We start from the raw sequence: 26,409 nt of genomic DNA, 5'->3' as shown, positions 1-26,409 counted from the left end.
GTGTGCATGTATAAGACATCAGAAGTTTGTGTGTGTGTGTGTGTGTGTGTGTGTGTGTGAGAGAGAGAGAGAGAGAGAGAGATTGTGTGTGTGTATTAGAGAATTTGGGAATCTCCCAAGTCCCACTTTCAAGTAAGGGGCTATTGACCATGTGGCCCAAACTTGAACTGTTGTTTGAAAGTGGGACTTGGGACGATTCCCTAATATGGTGTTTAGGATGGATTCCACTTTCAAGTAACGGGTTTCTTAGATTTGACATGTGGCCACATGTCAATCATATTGGGATTCCAAAACTATTTAAAATTTGAAAATTCCCTAATACAGAGTTTGTAGATCTTTGGCAGGGGTCAGTGTCAATTGCTAGTATTTGTTTGAATTTAATGAGCTCCTCTTTTAAGTCTTTATGTCCCTGTTTTACTCTACATGATATAAAGTAAGTTTGTTATTTTGATCTTGCTTCATTTCTTGATCCTTGTCAATTGATTCTTCAATCATCATTACAACATCATGTATCTTTGTTATTGTTTTACACCTATAATGATCAAATTTCTCTCTAATTTTTTCATGCAAAATTAACGGGTGCTCTTTTAGTGACAAATTTTCGTCTATGATGGCACTTTTTAGCCTATTGAAATAACCTGTCATAGTATCCCGATTCTTTTGAACTACCCTTGGTAATTTCAATTTTTGAATTCCTTTGTCTGATCTTTCATGATTGCCAAAATTTGTGGATGACAAATTCTAATTGAGATCCATCATTGTTCCATTTATTAATGCAAATTGTATTATAAAGTATTGCCATAGCATGGGCCATGAGTTTTGTATTTCGACATCCACTTTGAGGTACCAATGAAATGGTTCTCCTATGAGAGCTTGTGAGAATCTATCTAAATAATCTTCCTCCTACCTTGAGGTGTCTCCTAACCTTTTGTGCTCAAATAAAGCAATGAGTTCTTTAGGATTACCTCTGCCTGAGAGCATAGGCATGTGTACAAGTGGATCATGTTGGGTGCAAAGTTCATGTGGGATTCCTCCAATTGGTCCATGGTATTGTCGGTATACATATTGATGTATTGGGGGTATTCTTTTGGAACCTGATTGCATATAGGTTCCATTGTATGCTATTACTCTAGTCAGGTCTATGCCTTGTAGGAGAGTTTTAAAGGGATTTTTCGTGGGAGATATCCGTTGGATGTATAGACCACCTCTATGGTTGTTAGCCCATGTTCCAAAGGCAACCTAGGCAGTGAACTGATGCCTTAGGAATAGGTTGGGGTTTTTCTTTTAACACCCTATTTATTGTATTTACTGGTTATTTCAGTTCCTCATGGAGGCTGAAAGCACTGGGGGGGTTTTCCAACATTAATAGAAGTTCCTTTTCTTTGTTGGGAAAAAAAAACAATGCCCATCTGTTAATGAAGTGTTACCCTTTTGAGTAATACTTTGAAAAAGTTGCCCAATAATATTCAAAATTTCTATAAAAATGTTGCCTTTTAATGGCCAAACCTTTTAGTGAAGAGTGTAAACAATTCTAATATGTTTTGTTGAGGTCATGATGATTTTTCCTTCAAAATGAGCCTTAAATTTGTGCAATGATTGGCCTTGTAAACGATGTCCAAAATTAGTTCAAATGTATTAAAAAGTTCATGAAAAACATGCTCTTTCAGTGTGTGCAAGGGGGGCTTTGATAGGTTTGAGTTTGGGCTTTAATTGAGTAGTTATGTGTTTTTTGGCCTGCTTGGCAAGCGGCAGTGCTATTTCCTGTCTTTGTGGTTGTTGGGTTGCAAGGGGTTGAGATGGTGCTAGAGAGGAAGATGTGAGGGAAGAGATGAAGGTGTACAGGTGGAAGGGTCGAAGAGCGGCACACTAGGGAATGGTCGCATGGTAGTGGTGCAAAGATGTGTGTCAGAGGGTTCATGCTATACTAGATACTTACAATTGGAAGATCACTTTGATGCAGAGGAAAGACTCATGCTTTGGATGTCAAACTCAGGCAAATTTTTATCGATGGTGCAATTTTTTTTGCTAGTGTAGTTCAGGCAGTGGCGGGATGCAACACTACCTCTATGCGGGTTTAGGGTAGAGTTTGGTCATGACAGGGGGAGGAGTAGTAGTGGGTTTAGCGAACAAGTTTGGGGTCAAGCTTGGTGGCAGTGCGTAGGGGGTAGTGAGGGCTAGCTAAGGGCAAGGGCATTACTTACAGACATGCTGAGGGTGAGGAAGAGGCAACTTGAGTGGGGGCTCAACTATAATGAAAAAAGGGCGACAAAAGAACAAAGGGAGAGGACAAGCAAAAATTTATGGAAAATTGATGGGAGTCTACAAAAATCAATGAAAAATAGAATGTGGGGCACATGAGGGAATGGGGAGTGGGAATTGAGAGATGGGGAGTGGAGAGGAGAAAGAGATATGAAAGAGATGGGGGGAAATCTACAAAAATAGACAGATTGAGGAATTGGGGCACATGAGGGAATGGGAGTGGAAATGAGAGAGGAGGAGGGGAGAGGAGAAAGATATATGAAAGAGGTGGGGGGAGGAAAGAGAAAGGGGGACAGAGGGGAATATAAAGGGTATGGAAGGGGGGGGAGGATGGATGGAAAGGGGGTTGATAAAAAATGAGGCGAATAGAAAAGAGTGGGGGAGGGGATGGAAAAGGCAGAGCGATGAAAAAGAGAGGGGGGGGGGATTAGACCAAAACTGGGTAGAATAGAGAAGAGGGGAGAGGGATGGAAAGAGAGGGGGGGAACAGACAAAAGGGGGTTTTGATGGAAAATGGGCGCAATGAAAAAGAGAGGGGGGACAATGGATGAAAGGGGGGGATGATCAAAATTGGGCAAAATGGAAAAGAAAGGGTGATGGAAAGAGACGTGATGGAAAGAGACAAGGATCATAGCCTGCTGGAAGCAGCAAAATAAAAACTCTTTTAAACCTCTCAGTGATACAGAACAGAGCTTAGAGAATAGCAACAAAATCGGTCAAGAGGACAATATGGTGATTGAAGCTGGGTGGTCTTAAGAGTTTGAAGAGGATGTTAACAAAGAGGATGCTATGGAAGAGATAGAAGAGAGTGAGGATGAATCAGAGGAATATCAAGGGAAGGGTACTCCAATCATCTCAGCAAATCAAGAGGACACTAGTCAAGTTAAGGCCTTCACTATAGTCCAACACAAAAGGAGGCAATCCAAAGCTGCTACAGTCCAAGTGAACAACCCCAACCCCAAGGCTAAAAAGGGGCAAAAAAAGAATGTCAGATAAAGTTTTTACCTTCTTGACTCTAAATGTTAGAGGGTTGATGGACCCTGGTAGGAGTGAGGAGCTAGCTTTCTGGTTGAGAGCTGACTCTTTATCTCCTCTCTTCCTAGCATTACAAGAGATCAAGGCTTGTAGGGATACTCTAGAAAATAGACCAAAAACTACAGATAAAAGAAGAGCTTGGTATTACACTTCACATGAGGAGGGTAAAGGGGGTACAGCCATTGGAATTTTATATCATTACAAGGATGGTATCTCACAAGTCATTGTAGATGACCACAACAGATGGATAATGCTGAAGTGTTGCATGAAGGAAATTAATTTCTTAGTCATTTCTCTCTATGCCCCTAACTCAGCTTTGGAAAGGAAAGAATTATAAGAATCTTTACAATGTGCAGATGGTAACTGTATTACAATGGGGGATTTCAATATGGTGGAATGCAAGGCGGATAGATGGCTTGGAAAGGGAATATGCATTAGAGGCACTGAGTTACTATCTTGGGAAGAGTGCAAGGAGCATTGGCAGTTGGTGGATGTGGGATCAGCTAGGGATTTCACTTGGTGCAGCACTCAAATTGGTGACAATAGAAGGGAGGCCAGATTGGACAGGTTCTATGTCTCTCAGGGTTTACTGAACAGTCACCTATCCTTAAAAAGAGAAACTTTCTCTTCTTTAAGTTTATTAGACCATATACCTGTCTCGCTTGGATGTGATTTTGGTTCTGGTGAGGGAAGCTCTTCTTGGTTTAAAGCTAACCCTAAACTCTTCTTATTGAAGAGTTTTCAAACTCTAATTGGTAAGGCTTGGCATAATGCTTTCTCTAAGCACACTTCAGCCTTAGAAGCTTGCGCATTAGCTGTGCATGATACTCAAATCATCTTAAAAATAGCTAGAACAAAAAGAGCTAAGATTAGGGCTTAGAGAATGGATAGAATTCAGAGTAATATTAGTATTTTAGAACAAATGGAGACGTGGATGCCCAAATAGAATTGATAAGTGCTAAAAAGCACCTCAGGAAGCAAGAATAGATCAGATGAAATGATTTCAAAATGTACTTCAGGAAGACTGGTGGGCAGGGAAGATAGATAGACCCACTAAGGAAACTTTTAGAATAATCAAAAGAAAGAGATTGCAGGAGGAGACCCCCCTTCTTAAAAGAGTAAATGGCTCCTACTCTGTAACTACAGAAGAGAATGTTGATTTTATTGAGCAACATTTTTAGAATTTACTGTCTAGTACAGTCACCCCAAATGAGGACATCGAGAGAGCTAGACAGTTATGTCAAATTATAAGGGAGAAGGCTGTCAAACGGTTTGATCTACCCTATTTGAAGAGACCCTTTACATTAGAAGAGGTGAATGAAGATGTGTCGGCTATGGTAGATGGTAAGACATCTGGGGAAGATGGGCTATTGAGTTATATAAGTCTTTGGGAAATAGTTGGCCCTTATCTTTTACTGCTATGGCAAGAAAGCTTGGTGAAAGGTGCTCTCCCCCTACACATCAATGGGGGCATTATCAAACTAATCCCTAAAGAGGGCCCCAAAGATGAGCTTAAGAATTGGAGACCCTTAACAATGTTAAACTATATGGAAGGCATGGTAGGAAATCAGAAGAGATTTTTCCCTCACTAACCAAAATCACAGGGATTGGTCATGGGGAGATTGGACTTATGGAAGGGAGAAACTAGTTGGAAAGGAGGTTATGTCCTTTGCTTACATAAAGAATTTAGTTGGGTAGGGTTCTCCTCCTTACTGCCAATACCAACACCTACTATTGACATGGATGATCTCTTTAAAACCCTCAATGCCAGATGGAATGTGAAAGATGATAGAGCTATGTGGTATGCCAAGTTCCACAGATTAAGGGTTAGAATTGTGCTTGAGAAAATGTCTTGCCTTACTTGGCTTATTCTTCATAAAGTAGTTTGGACTAATGCTAGAGGACTCAGAATTGGTAAGGGAGATGGCATGTGTCTAAGGTGCCTGGACTCTATGGAGCTGATGTTTCAATAAAAAACATCAAATTTTACTTTTAAAGTGGCTATATTTTATTTCAGATTGAGTGTGGAGAACTTACGACTTGGAAAGCTATTTTACTAGGTGATGCATGCAAAGTAAGGCATTAGCCTTGGTTCCAAATAAGGGCTCAAGCCCTTTGGTTCATATGGATCTCTAGAAATAATTTTCAGTTTAATAATAAAGATTTATGTATTGATGCTTTGTTTGCTTCATGGTGGGACAGGAGAAAAGACGTCTTGACTTCTTCATTAGTGCCTACAATCTTGAACACCAAAGATTGAATGCAGACATTTCAAGACATAAACGCCACTGTTTTATCTTAGATGAACATACCAAGTTGCCTAACTTCTTGTAGAGGAGAACATCAACAGCTGGTCCTTCCACTCAGAGTCCCTCTTTTGCTCTTAGCCCTTCCTCACAGTCTTTTGATGGCCCCCTCCAAGTTCCCTCTGATTTGGCTGGCTCCTCAGCCCAGGTTCCTTCTATTGCTGCTGTTATAGTTACACAGAGCCCCCTTGCTGTTGGTACCTACCTGTTCACAGAGCCCCTTTGCTCGCTCATCAACCTCTGCTGCTGCTACTTATACATAGTTCCCCTCAGCTGTTGTTGGTCCCTCTCTTCATTCTCATGTGGTTGGCCTCTTCAACCAGTCCCCCTCTATGGATGTTGACACTTCAACTCAGTTACCTTTTTCTTCTCCTAGCTCCTGCACTCAAGTTCCCTGTGCTGGCTTCCCCACTCAGTTACCTTCTGCCCTTTCCTATCAGAATCAAGAACTTGCTGTGGTGTTACCTACTCAAGTACAGGAGTTGGATGAGATGTTATGTGACACATCAATACATCAAGCACATCTTTTTTTGCTTGACCACATCAGCAAGGTGCAATGATGGACGTGGCAATAGCTCGTGTAGCTTGCATACACGAAATCCTTATGGATTCTCTTCTATGGTGGCAGCTTTATGGCCTTGTCTCAAGGTACTTGTTTTCTTCTATATAGATCTACTCTATACACAAAGGGAATATGGGGTTTTGGCTCAATTGAAGAATGTACTCGGGATACGAGTAGGTCATGTAATAGATCCTTTCCTTCCATCAGACCACCGCCTCCCCTCCATCTAATAGCACACTACAAAGTAGCTGTGCATCTTTGCTAGAAAGACTATGGGGATGGGCTTTAAGAGTAGCTACCTGCGTGAGCTAGTAGGGGTATCCCAACCCAACCCTGCTAGCAGCTTGTTTCCAAGTCCCCATGAGGTTGGACTTTCATTATTGCGTGTTGGACTCAGCATTTGCCTGCCAAGCCAACCTTCCCAAAATCTCCATCTCCAGCCGGGCCTTGGAAGAACCGGTGTGAAGGCTACATTGGATGCTTTGGGATGTACCAGTTTCTTGCACAGTGGAGAGGATGCAGGGGGTCTCCAGGTTGATTATTTTATGGAAGGCATCGATGCTTAGTTTTCAACGCTATGGCTGCTGACTCGTGCGAGTTGCAGGAGTCGTGTGAAGGGAGGCTTGAAGAAAGTCGTGGATGGTATAAATAATAAGGAGACCCAATCTTATTGAGCTGACGATGGGGTTCTTCTTCAGGAAGAAGAGCGCACCCCCTCCAGATGAGTTTCTGAGGCCCGGTGCCAAGCTCCGAACTTGGCAGGAGCGTTTCGACCAATTCGAACGCGAAGAATTGGAGCGCCCCGACTACACCAAACATCCCGCTGTCGATGCCGAGGTCCACCGTCCTCGCTACCTCGCCCACAAGGAGCTCCCCCCCGACGTTCTCGAAGAAGACCGCAAATTCGCCAACGATTTGCTCAACAGTAGCACATTTGACTTCCTCCGTCGTTGCCAACAGAAGCACCGTGAAAAGAACGAGCGGGCTATCAAGCGGAATAGCCGGCCTTACAGGCCCGAAGATGCCGAACTCTGGAAGTCGTTGCCTCACGTCACCGGCCCCGATGGCCTTCCCATGCCTCGTATGGCAATCAAGACGAAGGCGCAGGCTCAGAGAACTTTTTGGGATTTCTTCAAACAGTTCCATTTTGGCTTGTGGGGCTACAGGCAACGGCCCTATCCACCAGAAAAGCCGATGGACATTCAACAAGTGCTGGGCTTTAAGTGGTTGGACAAGCGTTATGCGGACTGTAAGTAACTCACATTCCTTCTAGACTGAAAAGTTAAACATTCAACGGACTATTTCGTAATCGTGTTCGCAATCATGTGGTTTGTGTTTGAATAATTGCTCGAGTGTTTACAGCCAACAAGGTTATACAACCGTTTGACGGTAGGTTTCTATGCAAGAAGGCGCTTCGAACTTCGATAAGATATATTCGCATAGCTTCAAACTTGTTTAAATTCACGTGTCTTCCTTTTGCAAGCCATTTGCAGGTCGCTGTATCAAGGCATTGTATTAGTTTTGTTAACGACGCTCTACGCTCTCTGCGCTATGTCTAAAAGCTACTATTTGGGATCTTGTTTCGAAGGTGCACGCAGTATATTCTGAGGATAATTTTCATGCATTCCTTCTTATGACATTTCCTTTGGGTAAAACAATGCACAAAGACCTGCTATAGGGGCACTTTGGAAATGCTGCAAAGCATATACCTTGCTTTGGGACACCTTGCAGCTCTACAACTTTTCTTTTACAGCCCTTATAGCTTCTCCCTCACGTTCTCTCTCTCTCTCTCTCTCTCTCTCTCTCTCTCTCTCTCTCTCGCAAAACCAACCCCCTCTTCCCTGCCCTATCCCAACAACGGGTTCTTCATTCCTCTTCCCCCCTTGTTTAGTTACGTTATCCTTCTTTAAGAATACGTAGCAAACCGTATCTCATTCATTGCCAATGTGCTTATCACTTTTCTTCTCAACATGCACGTTTAGTGAAAAGGTAGTTTACATTTTGCATGTAGTGAAGCAACTTGGAAGAAGTATTATGCTTCAGGAAAGCTTCCCAGGTGTGGGTGCACTCCAGCCTTTTCTTCCCGCTTGTAATGCAAAACATTGTATTCAGAGTAGGCATTTGGGGACGTAGAAGCTAGATCTACAGCTGTAATTGTCAATCTGCCTTTGGCAGTTCCTTGATTTTGTTGGATCTCTATTCCGATTGAATGGATTACAAGAGTTAGTCAAATGCTCTCTCTCTGTCTCCCTCTCCCTCCCCCCCCTCTCTCCCCTTCCCCCTCTGCTTGGCATTTTGTGTAAACATCACGCTTACAGTTTTAAGATTGAGCTCCAGTTTTTATGCGAGAGAGAGAGAGAGAGAGAGAGAGAGAGAGAGAACCTTGGTGGTGAGAAAGAGCACGAGAAGACCCATTCTGAAGAAGGCACGAAAGAGATATGCATGAAAAGATCTCACCCCTTGTACTTCCTAAGATGATGCATCCAGGAAGAGTAAGAAGCCCCGCCATGAGGGCAAGAAAAAGAGGAAAAGGGATGATCACGAAGAAAAGTCTCATTCCAAGAAGGGGAGAACTAAGCATCATCACAAATCCCCAAGTTATCTTCCTCCTCTTCCAGTTCTACCTCTTCATCTTCATCTACTTCATCTGGGTCACCTGTGCCCAAGGCTAAAAAGAATGGGATGATTAAGAACAAGCGAGCGCCTAAAGAGTTCAAAGAAGGTGGTATATCTGTGAATTTTGTCACCTTTAATGGCCAATATGGTCACACAAAAAAGGCTATGTAGTTTATTAAGTAGTTTGATCCCACATTTGCTACATAAAACTTTTCTGAGCCTTCCAAATTGTGTACGGTCAGCTTGCATTTGACAGGGACAGCCAGTGCATGGTGGAGTGCCCAAACTACAGATGGTTCAGCTGATCCCACATTTGCTACATAAAACTTTTCTGAGTCTTCCAAATTGCGTACTGTCAGCTTGCATTTGACAGGGACAGCCAGTGCATGGTGGAGTGCCCAAACTACAGATGGCTCAGCGCCAAAGAAATGGAAGGGCTTCAAGAGAGCCTTCTATAAACAGTTTATTCCTAAGCAATTTCGAGACTACATCCTCCTTAGTTGGGAGAGCTTGCACAGGGATGCAGGGAACACAGTAGAGGTCTACAACGAGAAGTTTTGGGATACCTATTTGCTGTTTGCTCCTTTTAAAAAGATCTCAAAGAAAACCAACTTAGGAAGTACAGGGCTGGCCTAATGTCAAAGATACAGGCTGTGGTTGACATCGAGCGTATAAAGGGCATACATGACATAATGTACTCAGCTTCTGTAGCCAGAGTCTCATGCACATGCAAGACCTTGCCACTGTGCCATCTTTGCAAGCAGTGACTACTGAAAGAAAGGAACCTAGGTCTGAAAAGAAAGAGTTCCCTAAGGCAGAGAAAAAAGGACTTCTTCCTCAGAAGCCGAGGGGCACTCCATGCCAAGAGCCTATAAGGGCAAGTACCAGTTTACCCCTAGGTAGATTGCTGTTTTTCGCAAAGAGGGGAGTGTTTCCGATGTGGAAATGAGGGGCATGTGGCTGCCCTTAGAGGCCTTTGTTCTCAAGGGAGTAGGAGAAGCCACAAGGATCGCTGAGGCCAGTGGCGAGAGAAGTCTTGGATGTTTTGGGACAAGTTAGTGACCAGGAAGCGAGAGAGATATGCCTTATTTGGGGAAAGATCAGAGATCAGCATGCACTCACCTTGTTTGATCCATGGGCAATAGATAACTTTATATTAGAGGACTTAGCTCTCAGACTGGGTATCAAGATTGAAGACTTGGGTAGGGCCTTGGATGCTGATCAAATGTTTCATGAGGATCCTGTGCTTGCTACTCCCTTGATTGGGAAACTTCGTGTGCATGTACAGAGTTATATGAATTAGGAAGACGTGTTCATTTCCTATCTCAAGCATCATGATGTATTTCTGGGAATGCCTTGGTTTCATCGCCAGGCAATGAATTTCTCTCTCCCTGAAAGAGTTTTAGATTTTGTACATAGGGGAAAAAGGCAACGGATCGTGGCCAGGAATAGAGGGGAGACTATTCCCGTTGTATCTGATTTTTCTGCTAGTAAAGCAATGAAATTGCAGTTTCAGCATACATGGTTTTCATAAAGAAAAAGATTTGGAAGTGCATCCTGAAATGAATGATGCTGATAAAGAAAATTTTCAGTTTTTTGTAAGTCTTAAAGTTTGCTCTTCAGATGCCTTACCAAGGGAGCTACCCCTTGAGAGACTAGAGGATCATTAGATAGAGCTTATGCCTAGCAGTGAGCCCCCCAATAGACCGCCTTACAAAGTTAGTGCCACTCAAAGACGAGATTATGGCTCAGGTTCAAGACTTGTTGGCCACAGGGTTAATTCTGCCCAGCTCCTTTTCTTTCTGCTCCCCTGTACTTTTAGTGAAGAAGGATGGTTCCTTCTGTATGTGGCATGTGCACGGAGTACTGCACATTAAACAAAATGACCATCAACGCATAGATGATGTATTGGAGCAGCTCTGTGGAGCTTCAATTTTCAGCAAGATAGATTTAAAAAGTGGCTTTGACCAAGTCTGCTTACAACCACATGATGTGCACAAGACAACATTCCGCACTACTTTTGGTCTATATGAGTATTTGGTAATGCCATTTGGGTTGACAAATGCCCCTTCTTCCTTTAACCGAATGATGGATCGAGTCTTCCGTCCTTAAAGGCACTTCAGGAGTACCTTCTTGATGACATCATAGTCTTTTCAAAGTCGGAAGAAGAGCACAGGGAACTGTCTTTCAAGAGCTGCATAATCATCAGCTCTATGCCAATAGCAAGAGGAGGGAATTCTTAGATCCATTCCCTGGGACATGTCATTTCCAACAATGGAATTCAGATGGATCCTGCTAAGATTCAAGCCATTCTAGAATGGCCCGACCTGAAAAGTGTTCATGGAGTACACTGCTTTTTGAGTCTTTGCTCATACTTCTGAAGGTTTATCAGGCATTTTACCGACATAGTTACTCCACTTCATGACTGAACCAACAAGAATGCAGCCTTTAGATGGCATGAGCCACAAAGGATAACAAGCAAGCTGACTACAGAACCAATTTTGGTAGTCCGTGATTTGTACAAGCCTTTTGATGTGGATTGTGATGCTTGCAGAGAACGTGTTGAGGCTGCACTTCATCAGAATGGCCATGTAGTGGCTTATGAAAGCCGGAGATGCAGAGAGGTACCTGGGAATCTATGAGAAAGAATTGCTAGCTATGATTCATGCCATTAATATAGGAAAGCACTATCTCTTGGGTGCAGATTTTACTGTAAAGATTGACCACCAAAGTCTGAGATACTTCTTGACATAAACCAAGCTCTCAGAGAAGCACATAAATGGGAAAATATGCTGTCAATGTATCATTTTCAGATTGTCCACAGCGGGAGCCCAGAATACAGTGGCAGATGCCTCGTCTTGAAGAGCCCAGGTCAATAATGTGACCATTGCCTACAATAGGGATCTCGAAGAGATGAGGGAGCAATATGTCAGTGACCCAGACTTTGGAGAGACAATGCAACAAATGCAGGACGGGCAGTCGACAAGTCTGTTTTCCATGAAAGATGGCTATTTAATGAAGGGTGATTGTCTATGCATCACCCAAGATATGAGGCAAAAGATTTTGGAGGAATGCCATGCATCTCCGTATGCTAGGCAGAGAGGAATTGCAGCTACTACCCAAGCTTTAGAGAGGCATTTTTATTTGCAAGCTATGCGTAACGATATACAGTAGTTGTTACAGAATGCCTCACTTGTCAAAAAGTCAAGTATGATAGATGGAAGGCACCTGGCCTACTGATGCCTCTTCTTGTGCTTCAGGCACCAGGGGAAAGCATAGCAATGGACTTCATTGTTTATTTGCCACGATCAAATATTGGAAATGATGGGATATGGACCATCATTCCGGGTGCAACTGGTGAAAATGACGAATCAAGTTGGTGGGGTTCATGGGGATGCAAACCACCCAATTCTAGCTATTTCCGGAATGAGGGAGGGAATCCCGCGAGTTATCGATAATCAATCTATAGGATTACCGTCTCAGGCGCATATTCACGACATTCTGTGGCATGTAAGCATGAAAGACAACTTGGATTTGGATTCTTTGATGGGAAATTGCAGAAGATAGCAAGGATGCGGGGTATCTCGATAACCGGAAGGGATGTAAGGATAATGAGAATCTGGATGATGCTTCGGAAGATTGGAATTATCCGCGCGGTGATCGTGGTTGTTATCCGAAAGGGGGAGGGGAAACCCCATAATTTTTTGATGGCGGTAAACATGACAGGGGAAAGAGCGATTCCGTGGGATGTCCTGATGACAGAATTGGCGGGATTGTATGTGGGTATGGTATTGATGAACATATCAATAATTTTGCTACGATGCGGGGACTTTTCAAACAACTTTGGGAATTGAATGCAAAGGATTTGGGGAGTTTGTTAGGCTGTCCCAACAAGTACAACCTGTCATTGGAGGTATGGCAAAAAATTGCACCTAAGAGATGGAGATCGGACATCGAAAATTTATATGAATTCAGAAGCATCGGGGGAAGTTTTCTCGCTGAGCATGAATATGTCTTTCGTGATGGACGAAACGATTATTCCATATATACTGAAATCCCTTTCCTTAGAGATCGAGTAAGAAATATTAATAAACGTCGTAAATACAGTTATTTGTTACATAGTTTTATTGATTCCTCACGAGATGTAGATATACAAAAATTTCCGGCAAGGTGGAATGCGGCGATAAGGGAAAACTCGTTTAGGTAATCGTATCAGAGAACTTATTGCAGGGAAGGGAATTTCTCATCCACGAATACTTGATCCAAAAAGTGAGTTGAATCCGAAATCCGATTTGGTGTTGGTAATTCCCGATCCCACGGAAGCAAAGGATGTATACGAAACAAGATCAAAATTTGTACCTGGGACTTCTATTTTGTGTGAGAGGGTTCCCGCTACCCCAAATGAAAAATTTCAGAGATTAGGCACGGATTACGGGTTACAGGAAGAAGAGATTGATTCGGATGAAATACTTCTAAGAGAGAGGGGGAGTCACTATTATATTTTTCAATGGAAATGGGAAATAGATAGATTCAGCAAGCAGGCCTATTTCATTCGAGTACGGAAGACAATCAAGGCAAATGATGTGGCTAAAGTTTTCCTGGCTCAGACATTCAAGCACCACAGTATGCCTAAGTCCATTGTTAGTGACCAAGATCCTAGAATGACCAGCTTATTTTGGAGAGCCTTATTTGACGATATGGGGACGAATCTGAACTTTTCTTATTCTTTCCATCCCCAGACAGATGGTCAAAGTGAAGTAGCAAATTCAACAGTGCTAGACCTTTTGAAATGGTACGTGGATGATCAAAATCCAGATTGGAAAGAGTACCTTCAGCTCGTGGAGTTTGCATACGATAATACAGTTTATACCTCCACAAGTAAAGCCCCGTTTGAGGTCATTAAGGGAAAGGTGATTCTGCCACCAATATTGAGGACCAAAGATGAGATATTTGCAGCTGATGTATATCAGAGATCTCTAGACAGCATTCAGTCCAGTGCGAACAACAATAGAGAGATCTCAAGAGAAACAAAAGAAAACTGCAGATAAGTATAGGAGGCAACTAGACCTCAAGAGAGGGGATTGGGTACTTTTAAATTTGAGAAAGCCAGCCTCCACAAGCTTAAGGGCAAAGAGAAACTGTATTCCAAGCTGTCTACCCGGTACTATGGTCCTTTCCGAGTTAGATGATGAGTTGGAGGAGATCCTTTAGCCAAAGTAGATTGTGTAGCATATGGTACACAAGGGACGTGGTCTTTTATAGATACCTTGTCGAGTTTAAAAATTATTTGGCATTGAATGCCAAATGGATGGATGAAGACATGTTGTCTGATTATCCACAAGTTCTGGATATTTACAAAGAGTCTTTTCAGTTAAGGTCAACCGATTAGGGACCCCCAAATTGAAATTGTGGCCCTATTAATGAATTTGTGCGCGGAAGGGGGAGGGCAAATGCCCAATTAATGTAAGCCAGTGGCATGGCCCGAATTTTGAAATCCATGAATGTAAGGCAGAATTGAAATTGAGAGCCGGGTAGCTTCTTGCAGAAGCTTTTACTCTCTCCTGAAGCTTCTGCAGCCTCTTATAAATACCAGGGCAGGCTGCTCTTGTAAATACCAGAGTAGGTTAGAGGAGGAAGAAGGCCTGTGAAAAGGCTTTCCACGAAATAGGAGAAGTGGGATAGAGGGGAGGGAGGGAGAGGGAGAGGCGAGGGCTGAGTGGAGGGAAAGAGTGAGAGAGAGAGAGTGGAGGGAGGGGGGGAGAGAGAGAGAGTGCGCAAGCTGAGGGCAAGATAGAGCGGAGGGAGGGAGGTCGAATTAATAGCGCGGATGAATAGGTTAATTGACGATTAATCAACACGAATGAATAGGTTAATGCGAGTTGAGGAGGGCGGGGGAGTGAGAGGAGAAACTAATTAATAGGAGGGAGAGCGGAGAAGCGAATAGGTCAACTGATTAGAAGCCGAGGGGATGTCACCAAGCTGTAAATACTCCAAGTAAAGTACAAAGTTGACCTCTTATTTGGTCATAACTAAAGGGTTTCTCATTTATGATTAATTATGGTCAGGTTGTGCTCTTTTCTCAGAGTAAGAGGATCTTCAGGCGACCGTAAGCCTTTTCTCTCATCATAAGAGAATATCAGGGTATGAAATGATGATAATATCAGGGTAGGAAATAATGAGAATATCAGGATATGTAATGATCACACAAGCGTAGCTCTCGAGATGAGTGTGAAGTGGGTATAAAATGATTACATGAGCGTAGCTCTCGAGATGAGCGTGAAGTGGGTAAAACAAGGCCCACGATTGGGAATGTATGTTGCCTTTTTCTGAGAGAACAGAGGATCAACCAAGAAATGAAGTATGGGTGTGAGAATACACAAACCTGTCTCTCAAAGATGAGGCGAGTATACACAAACAATGTGTCTTCCCAAGGCTCAATGTGAGGCGCTTGTGCTTATCAAAATGTGCAAAGTGCATCCAAATGGTGAGGCTAAGGGGAAATACTCAATGGCAAGGCTTCATGTGCCTTACGACCACTCAAAACAAATAGAACACTAGACCTTATAATACCTTACTTGCAATATGCCAAAATTTGGTTACCATGGTACCATCTTTGTCTTTCACTCTATCAAAAGGAAGAGATGGACATACTTCCTTTTGATTGACTGAAAAAACATCTTGGAGGGACAGTCCCCCATAGATAACCAAAGCTGCCTGCTTTTCACTCGAGCTTACTCTGCCTTAACAAGCTCCTGAACTTGCATAGCATTCTCAACCTTAGTGCACAAGGTGTTAACAAAGGGGTCTCAAGGGGAACTGTCTACTACAGCTAACTTCAGAGCAGCATGTATGTAATCTAGAGCATTTTCATACCTTTTTTTAATAGCTCTTTCCCTTGCACACCAAGATCTTGTTGGAAGCAGAATGGCACGAATGGCCCTATCCCACCGGATGCAAGGGTCCCGCTCATTGCATACCACCTTTTTCCATGTATTCCGAATTATACAGCAATATTCTTATTTTTCAGAAGCCAATTGTCAAACTTAAAGGGGACGTCGTAAGACCCGTTAACCACACGGGGGAGAGAGAAGGTCCATTCCAGTGAAAGATGATCAAATAAACAAGAAGAGGTAAAATATGAGCCACCAAATGGTCATTGAGCCACCAACCTTCTTCCGAAATATAGTATCTATCTAGTTGGGCAGCTCTAAACTCACCACCAGCCCTCCTATTATTCCAAGAAAACCCGCTTAATCTTGACTCATCAAGCTCCGCACAATCTATCAGCCCCCATGACATAACCAAATCATTCCAAGTATCCCTCTTCCCCCCAGAAATGGACTGACCGATAGAATTAGGAGCATAAATAGTAGCCACATTGAATTTAAATCTCTCTCTAATAGGACAATTGACAAACATGAGATAACCAAGCTTTCTAAAGGAGAACCACAATGCATCATTCCCTGCATATTTTAACTCCTACAACAATAGAATAATATCTGGACTCCTTTATTGAACTAGATTGGAACAACCAACTTGCTTTGATTTATTACAAGAATCCCTCAGATTCCATGACCAATTTCATCGACCTGAGAGCCTTACCACAACTATCTCCCCTAGGTATATTGTTGAGACAAGGCAAGGTATGCACCTCTAAAAAAGTTGAACCTGTTTTCCTCACACCCTCTAGCTTTTCTGGTCATATCCTTAAGCTTCTTTGACACCCCTTTGGGAATTTTGATGTTGCCCTTGGTAGAATTCTCTTGTGACAAGGGCTGATCCTTGATCTTCTTTGCCAACGGCCTCTTTTTATGATAAACTTCTGGAATAATCTCGTTCGAGACAATAGGTTGGTCTTCATCGCATATTTCACTCCATGCAATCTTTGGATCCATCGGCATGTTATTAGATGGACTTTGCTTATCAACATCTTCACCCGCCTTACGAGAAGTCGTAGACTTGGCACGGTTATCAGAATTGTTTGATACCCTCTCCCCGCTAGAATCGTCGTCATCTGGGCCAGGATCTCCATTGCTCAACGTGAGAACCTGACCTTTCTTACCAACCACTTTCCAAGATGATTTTTTTGGATCTTTTGAGGATTTGGATTGAGATTGTTTGCAGACTTCAGAACCTTTCCACGGCATGTTCTCCTCTTGCATGTCGAGAAAAGCACTCCTAAACTAGACACATTCTCAACCTCTCAAAAGAACTCGTGTCTCAAGATTTCTCTCTCGTCTCACACAAGGAGCCTCAAACACTAGAAACCTTACAAAATCTCTCATAGAAACTTGCAACCTCATCAATCGATCAAAGAACACACAATCATTCATAAAGGAATATATTAAGCTCTATAAGTCAAAATGGAGAAAGATGATTAAAGCTCTACAATGCGACATCTACAAAGATGAGAATGCCTCGAGGAGGAGGGCTTGTGCCTTCATGGAAGCAAAGGCTTGTGTCTTCACAAAGCAAGGGCTTGCACTCTCACACAAATAATGGAGCATGAGTGGCTTGATACCATGTTGGAGGATGAGAGAGAGAGAGAGAAAGAGAGAGAGAGAGTGCACAACGAATGACTAACTATACTCTATGTTATATTAACCAGGATGATGAACATATACATCTTTACTCCTTAGGGTTAGGGTAAGGGTTAGGGATTGTGGCAACTACAAGAGGCTACAATATCCTCATATAAGCTATATCCCAAGAGCATGTCCATGCAATCGTAAAGGTAAGGCCACTAAATCATCATCAAGGTTGTCAACCCTTATTCGTACTCCCTGGCACTTGCCGAGTGTCCTTCGAATTTTGAGGCTTCTCATCTTTCGTAGCATCAGATCTTTGGAGCCTAGACGGACAATTCCTTGCGAAATGAGTAGTTTGCTTACAGATGTAAGATGAATCGGGAAAAGCACCAAATCGGGCTTTGATCCGAATTGCAAGCCCATCTGGAAGACGGATCGGCAAAAAGTTCGGCGTATCTTGGCTTCGATCCCACAGAATCCATGCATTCTTGTACCCAAACTCAGACCTAGCCAAAGGAGGAATATGCAACTCACGAACCATAGACGCAACAATCCTCTCAATTGGAGAATCCACGCAAATAGGCAATCCTTGAAGATAAATTCGCCAATACTAAAGGAGAGGCTCCACGGAATGGGCAGGACTGCCGCCCCGCAAACGACACCTTTCAAGCAGCTAACTCATCGCTGATTGCCTTCGAAACACAACGAGAGGAAACTACTCTTTACCCATAAACTTACCAGAGTTCAAACTCGTAAGAAATAAGCTCACCCAGCTCAACCATTGAAGGGATTTTTCCCATGAAAAAGGTACAGACCTCCCCGCACCAGCCTCTCAAGCTCGGGTTTGATAACCTCCATTGGCAGCTCACACTCCACAGCGTGCTGTTTCCTCGCATCAAACCTCCCTTTTCTCTCAGCTTCCTTGTTCCTCCAGCTCACTTCCGCATGTAGCAGCTTCAAAGCATCTTTCTCATCCAACAGGACGAAGCCCCCCTGTAGCTTCTTGGTCAAAGTCGTAGCGTACAAGGATGTGTCAGTCTTTCCCTTGTCCTTCAACATTGAGCCATCTTTCCCATATACGTGCTCAACCTCGGGATTCCCACTCCCACTCCTCAATGCTCATACTACCCCCCTCGAAACTCTCACTTACCATCTCTCGAGGACGTTTCCCTCTCCTACGAACATTCATAGACCCGCCATGTTCAGTGACCTCAGCCTGCATGCACACTGTTAGAAACACGGTGAGAGTGAAGAAGTGATACACAAATGTAGAAACCATGGAAGGCTTTCATTCATTCATCATCATCACTAAATGAGACAAGTGAAGTATAAGCCTTATATAGGCTACACACTCACACACTTGCACCAATTGCATATGGGAGAAGTCCCATAGTGACACATGGCACTCACACATGACTCACACATGAACTAGTACTAGATCTCCTAGTACATCACATCACACATCACATCTCACACACTCTTTGGCTATGATATCTCCAACACCCCCCTTCAGAGCAAAGAGTGTGAAACCCAACGCGCAAGGAGTAGACTGATCCCCCCTCCACCGCAATATTGAAAAGAGCAAGTCCAACTATCCAACACCTCCAGTGTGATAGTGACTTCTCAGTGAGCTCGTGACCGGCAAGGGCAAACCATCACTTGTCACCCCCCCTTACTCTGAACTGGGTGGTCAATACCAAAGTAAAAGACAGTACATGCATTTTTGGGGGTCAACCTAGGGCAGAGTACCTCTTATTGACTCCAAATACATTCAGTTTAGAGGGACAACTCAAGGCTGAGAACCTTTATTTGACTCAACACAAACAGATAGAGCTAAGCATCATCTACCACCTCAGAGACAGATAGATCATGCAATATAGCAGATAAAGATTGCTCCTCATGTCTAGTAGATGTGTGAATGTTCTCAAGCTTGTCCAGGGTCTCCTTGGCTGAAGTAGTGAGGTCAAGTTGATGAAGGAGTTTGTTAGCCAACCTCACACCAATAAACGCCATTGCTTGGTCATTTTGCTCAGGCCTAGTTGAGAGTGGTGCTGATGTAACAAAACCACACCTTCGATTAGTGAGTCACCTGTATGCAAAAATTTCTTTAAGCGCGAAACATGAAAAACTGGGTGCACCTTACACCCCTGTGGCAATTCTAATTTATAGGCTACACTGCCTATTCTCTTTAGAATTAACCACGGCCCACAGTATCGAGGTGATAACTTAGCACACTCTCCTGAAGTCAACGACTTCGAGTGCGAAGGAATTCTGAGAAAAACTTTTTCTCCTTCTTCAAACACTCTTATAGACCGATTTTCATCCGCATACATTGGCTCTATCCATAGCCTGGCGGATATTAGCTCTCGCAAGTGCTAGCATCTCCCGCATCTGAACTACAAAGTTCGCGGCACTAGGCACTTTCTGAGGTACTCCAACTATAGTTGGATTGGCTGGCCTATAACCATAGTTCAGCTCAAACGGACTGAACCCGGTAGAGGAATGTTTCCTATCATTGTAGGCAAACTCCAACAATGGCAACCACTTGTCCCATGTATGTTGCCTCAATGACACATAAGCCCTCAGCATATCCTCTAAAGTCTGGTTGACTCTTTCCGTCTGACCATCCGTCTCAGGATGATCCCCACTACTCATTCCCAACTCAGTCCTTAGTGTCTCAAATACCGCTGTCCAAAAATGACCGGTAAATCTAACATCTCTGTCTGACACTATGGATCTAGGCAATCCATGCAGACGAAATATATGTCTAATGAACAAATCCGCCACTTGCGGGACACTAACAGACTCTCTAGTCGGAATGAAGTGAGCCATCTTGGTTAGACGATCAACCACCACAAGGATAGAATTATACCCTCCTTGTGTTGCAGGTAGCCCTACAATAAAATCCATGGAAATGCTCTCCCACTTACTTAGTGGTATTTCCAAGGGCTGTAAAAGTCCGGGTGGCTTCACCCGCTCGGCCTTACTTACCTGACACGAGAAACATCGTGTCACATATTCATGAATATGCTTTTTCATCTTTGGCCAAAAGAAATCTCGCTTCACGAGATCATAGGTCTTCTCGACTCCTGGATGTCCCGCACCCGGGCTATCATGGCACTGTCGAATGACTCTCTGCCTGAGATCATTCTGACCAGGTACTACAACCTTGCCATTTCTAACTAGCATACCATCCCTTATGGTATATCTTGCATAAGTTTGGCCTTTTCTGGATGCCAGGTCATCCTTTTCATTTTTCCCGGGTTTTAACACATGAGCCTTAGGCCATAAGCTCTGGAGAAACTCGTCCACTTTTTGAGTTTCTCTTATCTCGGTCATTAGAGCACTCTCTAATACCGTGAAACTCAGGTTGTGCATAATGCGAGACAACGCATCAGCTACCTTATTGTCTTTTCCTCTTCGGTACCGAATCGTTAGATTAAACTCCTGCATGAGCTCTGCCCACCTAGCTTGGCGGCCCCTCAAGTCAGGCTGTTTACAAAAATGTTTCAGAGTATCATGATCCACATCCACATAAAACTCTGAACCATACAAATAATGCCTCCATGTTTTCAAAGCATGGATAACTGCATACAACTCTAATTCATGAGTTGGCCAATTCCTTTGAGAGGGAGAAAGCTTCTTGCTTTCAAAGGCTACTGGCCTTCCCTCTTGAAGGAGAACTGCTCCTACCGCAATGCCACTTGCATCGGTTTCTAGGAACAACGGTTTTGGGGATCAACTATTTTTAACACCGGTCCTGAGACCACAGCTTGTTTTATGGTGTTAAAACTTTCCTGTTGATTCTGTCCCCAAATAAAGGGTACTTTATCTGAGGTCAGATCAGTCAATGGCGATACTATTCCGAAATATCCTTTGATATGCCTTCTATAAAACTGGACAAATCCCAAGAATGATCGCAACGCGGTCAGACTCTGAGGGATTGGCCAAGTTAGTATCGCAGCCACTTTCTTCGGATCCATTTCTACCCCCTGTGGAGTGATTATGAAACCCAAATATTCAAGTCTAACCATACACAGTATAGTTTTCTTTTTATTCACGTAAAGACTGGCTTTCCTCAAAGTACTGAACACTATCCTTAAGTGTTCATGATGCTCAGTAATACTTTTACTGAATATTAGGTATCGTCAATAAAATGTACTACGAACTTCCCGATATACGGACGTAGTAAATCGTTCATAAGCATGACGAAGGTTGCTGGAGCATTGGTAAGTCCGAAGGGCATTACCAAAAACTCATAATGACCAAACCTGCTTCTGAAAGCGGTTTTATGCACATCCTCGGCTCTAATCCGGATCTGATGGTAGCCGCACTTAAGATCTATCTTGCTGAAAATCACGGCTCCATGTAATGCATCTAGCAAATCATCAATCCGAGCCATCGGATACCTGTGCTTAACAGTGATATTATTCAATGCTCTGTAATCTATACAGAGGCGAAACGTATCATTCTTTTTTCTCTGTAATATCACTGGCGAAGCAAAAGGTGAGAAACTTGGTTGAATCTGCCCCAACTTGAGGTATTCTTCCAGTTGTCTACGCACCTCCGCTTCTTCAGCAAAACTCATTCTATAGGGAGGTCTATTTACAGGTTCTGCCCCCGGGATCAGTTCAATCTTATGCTGAACTTTCCACTCTGGAGGTAACCCATAAGGTAGTTCATCCCTAAAACATTCAGAGAACCCCTCTGTTATAAGATTAGCCAGCTTGGCCATTTCACCACTTTGCGTAACTTCAGTGCTAGCCGAAGACTCATCCACCGGCTCTACCGATGCTGTGCAAAGGAATAAAAACTCAACTTGAGCCTTTCTGATTTCCATCACGGAAACCAACGGTCCCTGAGGTATATCTTTTTCACCTCGTAAGACATAAAGCACATCATTCATCTTGAATTGATATACGTGCTTTTTCCAATCAATGGCTGGATTCTTCCTAGAATGCCACGCCATTCCCAGGGCTATATCTGCATGAGCAAGCTTGGTCATTTCAAAATCAAGCTTTTCAGCATAGTCCTGAATCCGAAGCTCCAACTGGGTAACCCTTTGGTCCCATACTTCAGTTGAACTTCCATCGGCCATCCTGACTGTATACGCATAGTTAGATGGACTTGTCTTTAGTTTCAGCCTCTTCACGAGCTTGGAGTTAATCACATTGTGAGTTGACGCCGAGTCAAACAACACAATGACATCATGACTGGCCACTTGCCCTTTCATTTTAATTAACTCCGTATCATTAAAGGCCGTATACCCTGTTGCTGCGGGCTTAGATAGGATGTTATCGGGTGCACTCGTCACTAACTTAGCAACAGATACACATAACAAACAAGGTACTAACCTCTGAGAAGGTCCCGCCAGTTGCATCTGCATATGTTCCGCACTGGGACTCTCCTGCATTTCTACGTCGCATTCAGATATTATCATATTAGCCGTGCGACGGTCTTTATTGAGTGGACAATCCTTCCACTGATGTCGCTGAAGGCAGCCGAAGCACAATCCTTCTTTTCTAGCTTTCTCCTTTTGTTCAGGGGTCAACGAGGACTTTGACCAAGCCCGGGCTGCCATTGGAGTTATTTTTCTTTTCACCCCAACGGTGGTACTTGTTTTTACTGGTCCCTCAACCGGCTTCACCTGCTTGGTTTGGCCACTTGGCTGCGAGACACTTGTCTTTGAAACCCATTTCCTCTGAAATCCCCCTTTTCTCGGGTGCTCATACTGAGTCCCTGCCTGCACAAATCCATCAGATCTGCCTCTGGCATCCTCATAGTTCAGGGCTACTGCTATAGATTCATCTAGTGTAGTCACATATTTAGCCCGAACTTCCATTTTGATCTTGTCGTTCAGTCCATAGATATAGTCCTTTAACTGAACCGACATAGGGAGAGGGTTTGTTATCTTCATGACACATTCCCTGAATTTGTCAGTGTACTCTGCCACTGACAAACTCCTCTGACGAAGATTTCTATAAGCATCCCAAGCTCGGGATTCTTCATCAGGTGGGAGAAAGTGTTTCTTGAACTCAGCTTTGAACCCTTCCCAGGTGGTTGGAGCAACTTGATCCTTCTGTTGCTTTATCCACCATCTGTCCGCACCATCTGTCCGCTGCCTCAATAAACAGGTGTGTGGCCTCGCGGATTTTCTTTAGATCGGATCTAATCTCACAAATGGCGAAGGCTTCTTCCCACTTGTGCAACCAAACCTCGATCACATCATCAGAGCTGCGCTCGGTCATCCGACCAGCGTACTTCTCCGATCTATAATTAGCGATATTAGGCACTTTGACCCTTGCGCGCTCTAAGGAATGTATACTGGGCTCTGGCTCTGCTGGAGCTTTGCCCTTATCAATCCTAGACGGTCTAGCCGACAAGGCTTGCACCATCTCCCTGATCTCATTTTGACCAGCGTTCACTTGAAGCTGCTGGTTCATAATCTGTTATAAAGCATCCTCTAATATCGAAATCCTACCAATCAAAGTAGGTACCGCATGATGTGACATCTGCTGTGTAGACTGTACTCTAGACTCGCTAGGATTCACTCTTGAATTCTGTCCTTCTGCTTCCATTTGTTGAAAAGGGAAATAAAAAAAGGTTTTTTTTTTTTCTTTCTCCCCTTTAAAAAAAAAAAATAATAAAAATAAATTTCTTTCTTCTCTTCTTATGCGAAAACTCCAAAAGTACAGCACTTCAAAATCCCTTCCTGTACAGGAACAAACTACTGCAAACTGAAAACTTGAAATATATATCCTAAAGGGAAAGAGATGCCCCCTGGATATCCTTGAAACTCGCAAAAGACTCTGCCCTATTGTATATTCGGTCTGTCAATCTAAAGTAGTGAGAAGTCTGCCATCACGTGTGCGCTGATCGACAAACCCAAGGGATGTTGGGAAAAAACTTCGGGTCTTTCGTGGCCATCATTCCGGGATTTCATCGTCGCCTCCTGCTCTGCTATCCCGCTCTCAGCTAGGATCTCCCGGGACTCGCTCCCTGCAACTCAAGGTCGCCGTTACGTTCCTCACCCGTGGCCCCTTTGCTGCTTACTATATTTACTTGTCGTTGGTTTACGCAGGTGGGCGTTTGTGTAATGGCGAAACGGAGCGAGCGTGTTCACGTTGTGGAACGAAAGGTGAAGGATTGTCACAACCACCCGTCGAAATTTTGGTTTTGAAGAGCGATGAACGAAAACTTCAGTAGAATGGAATTCTCGACACTGGTCTGATTACGCAGCCTTCCGTCATCCCTTTTTCTTCCCTCGACGTTGAATCTGATTACGCAGCCTTCCGTCATCCCTTTTCGTAAAATCCTAGGTGAGGTTGAGCCCATCGAACTCTTCCATGCCTCGGCTCTGATACCAAATGTAAAAGTCTTCTTACTACTCGTTGTTGCTCACAAGATAAATCTCTCCACGTCGCTGGTAATTATCACGGGCGATGGCTTTTTGTTTTTCCTCCCAGCCAACTCTCAGGGACCTGATGCATCATATTACATATATCCATCGTTGTTTTTCTTCAACCTTATCCCTGAGACCCTCAATTCCCTAGATAGTTCCTGGCCACATGTCTTCATTTTAGGCCCCTTCTTAGATGCATCCTTTTTTTACCCCTCTCTTGGAGTTCATTTAAAAACAATTGCCCCTTGGCAATTTGCACATTTAGATGCACCTAGGCCCTAGCCCTATTAGAACTACCTAGTCAATGCCATTACGCCCTCACCTAGGACCTTGGCAGTTACTTCTCTTGACCATTTAATTACGCACATTAACTATTACAAAAGTTGGTCATCTAAGAGAAAATGCCCACCGATCTATCCGAGGTCATGCTATCCCAGCTAGAGCATAACAGTAGGCGTGCTAAAGTCCAAAAGCACCCCCGAAATATCTCTATTGAAGGCAGCTGTGCAGCAACAGCCTCAGAACAGGTCGGAAATGCAGCAGCAGCCTCAGAATAGGTCGAAAAATCCTTCAAAGACCTCTAACTTCTGCCAAAAATGCGTGCAGGTGGTTGGCTCTGCTGCAGTAGCCTAGGAACCCTAGGTTCGGCGATGAAGAATGGCTCTAGGGAACCACAGGTGCAGGTACTTGTAAACCAGGGTAGGTAATAGGGCCGCCTATAGCCTCGAAATGACCCGAATAGAAGTGAAAGGAGGAGGGGAATAGAGGCGGCAGGTTATGGAGGTTGTAGAGAGGCAGAAGCGGAGGTGAAGTGGCTATGGTGGAGGCTGAATCAAGGCAGCAATGGAGGCAGAAATGAGAGAGGGAAGGAAAGAAGAAGATGGGAGGGCATGGGATAGGAGAGGGAAGAGTGGGATGAGGACAAGGGAGAGGGGAGAGGAGTGTGGAGGGAAAATGGGGACGTGGGAAAGGTGGGAGGGGAGGAGAAGAGAATGAGAGATTAGGATAAGGGATTGGGGGCCAATGACAAAGAGAGAAAATTGGGGAGTGAAGGAGGCAGCTAGAGACGAATTAGGATTAGGTCAGGAAGTTGATGACGTGGCAGGGCGCCTAGGGCAGGATTGACCTGCTCTGATACCACGTTAAAAACATTGTGAGAGTGAAGAGAGAGATAAGCTAGGCAGTGAAGAAGTGATACACAAATGTGGAAACCATGAAAGGCTTTCATTCAAGTACAAACCACCATAGTGACATGTGGCACTCACACATGACTCACACATGAACTAGTACTAGATCTCCTAGTACGACGCATCACACATCACATCTCACACACTCTTTGCCTATGGTATCTCCAACACACACTCCCGCTCCCTTTCCCGCTAACTTTTTTCCTTGACCAAAAACTTAAAACTATAGCGAAAAAAACAGGAAAAATGTCATTGTCCATGATTGAATAGCAGGAAGAGTGGCAATGATGGGCCGGTGTATTCATGAGAGTGATAGCAATTGCTGAGGATAATTGTACTGATAAATCGAGTTTGCAAGTTTCTGAAAACTAAAGAAGAAAGATACAAAATAAAGATAGACTAGAAAGTTGGAAGAAGATGCCATAATTTCGTCTTTATGTCGCAGACATGCTGTTATGTAGGTTCATATATCCTCTCTAAGTCTTAATTATCTTAAAGATTTGTGTTAGCAAAG

The 26,409-nt window shown here is 43.6% G+C and overlaps 1 protein-coding gene across 3 annotated transcripts in view; it reads left to right on the top strand.

The window, feature by feature from the left end:
* Positions 1-6,829: 6,829 nt before the first annotated feature.
* LOC147902706 (protein TIC 56, chloroplastic-like) overlaps positions 6,830-26,409 on the top strand; it is a 38,654-nt gene continuing 19,074 nt past the window's right edge. For all 3 annotated transcript variants that reach the window (XM_087374096.1, XM_087374095.1, XM_087374094.1), the window contains exon 1: positions 6,830-7,411. In XM_087374096.1, coding sequence (XP_087230222.1) covers positions 6,844-7,411 — 568 coding nt within the window. In that variant the 5' untranslated portion in view covers positions 6,830-6,843. The remainder of the gene's footprint in view (positions 7,412-26,409) is intronic.

The sequence above is a fragment of the Dipteris shenzhenensis genome, chromosome 4 (assembly GCF_047967505.1).
Source record: "Dipteris shenzhenensis isolate YYH24624 ecotype China chromosome 4, Dip_SZ_1.0, whole genome shotgun sequence".
Lineage (NCBI taxonomy): Eukaryota > Viridiplantae > Streptophyta > Polypodiopsida > Gleicheniales > Dipteridaceae > Dipteris > Dipteris shenzhenensis.
Note: the sequence above shows the minus strand (reverse complement) of the source record. Positions and strands in the feature narration are given on the sequence as shown.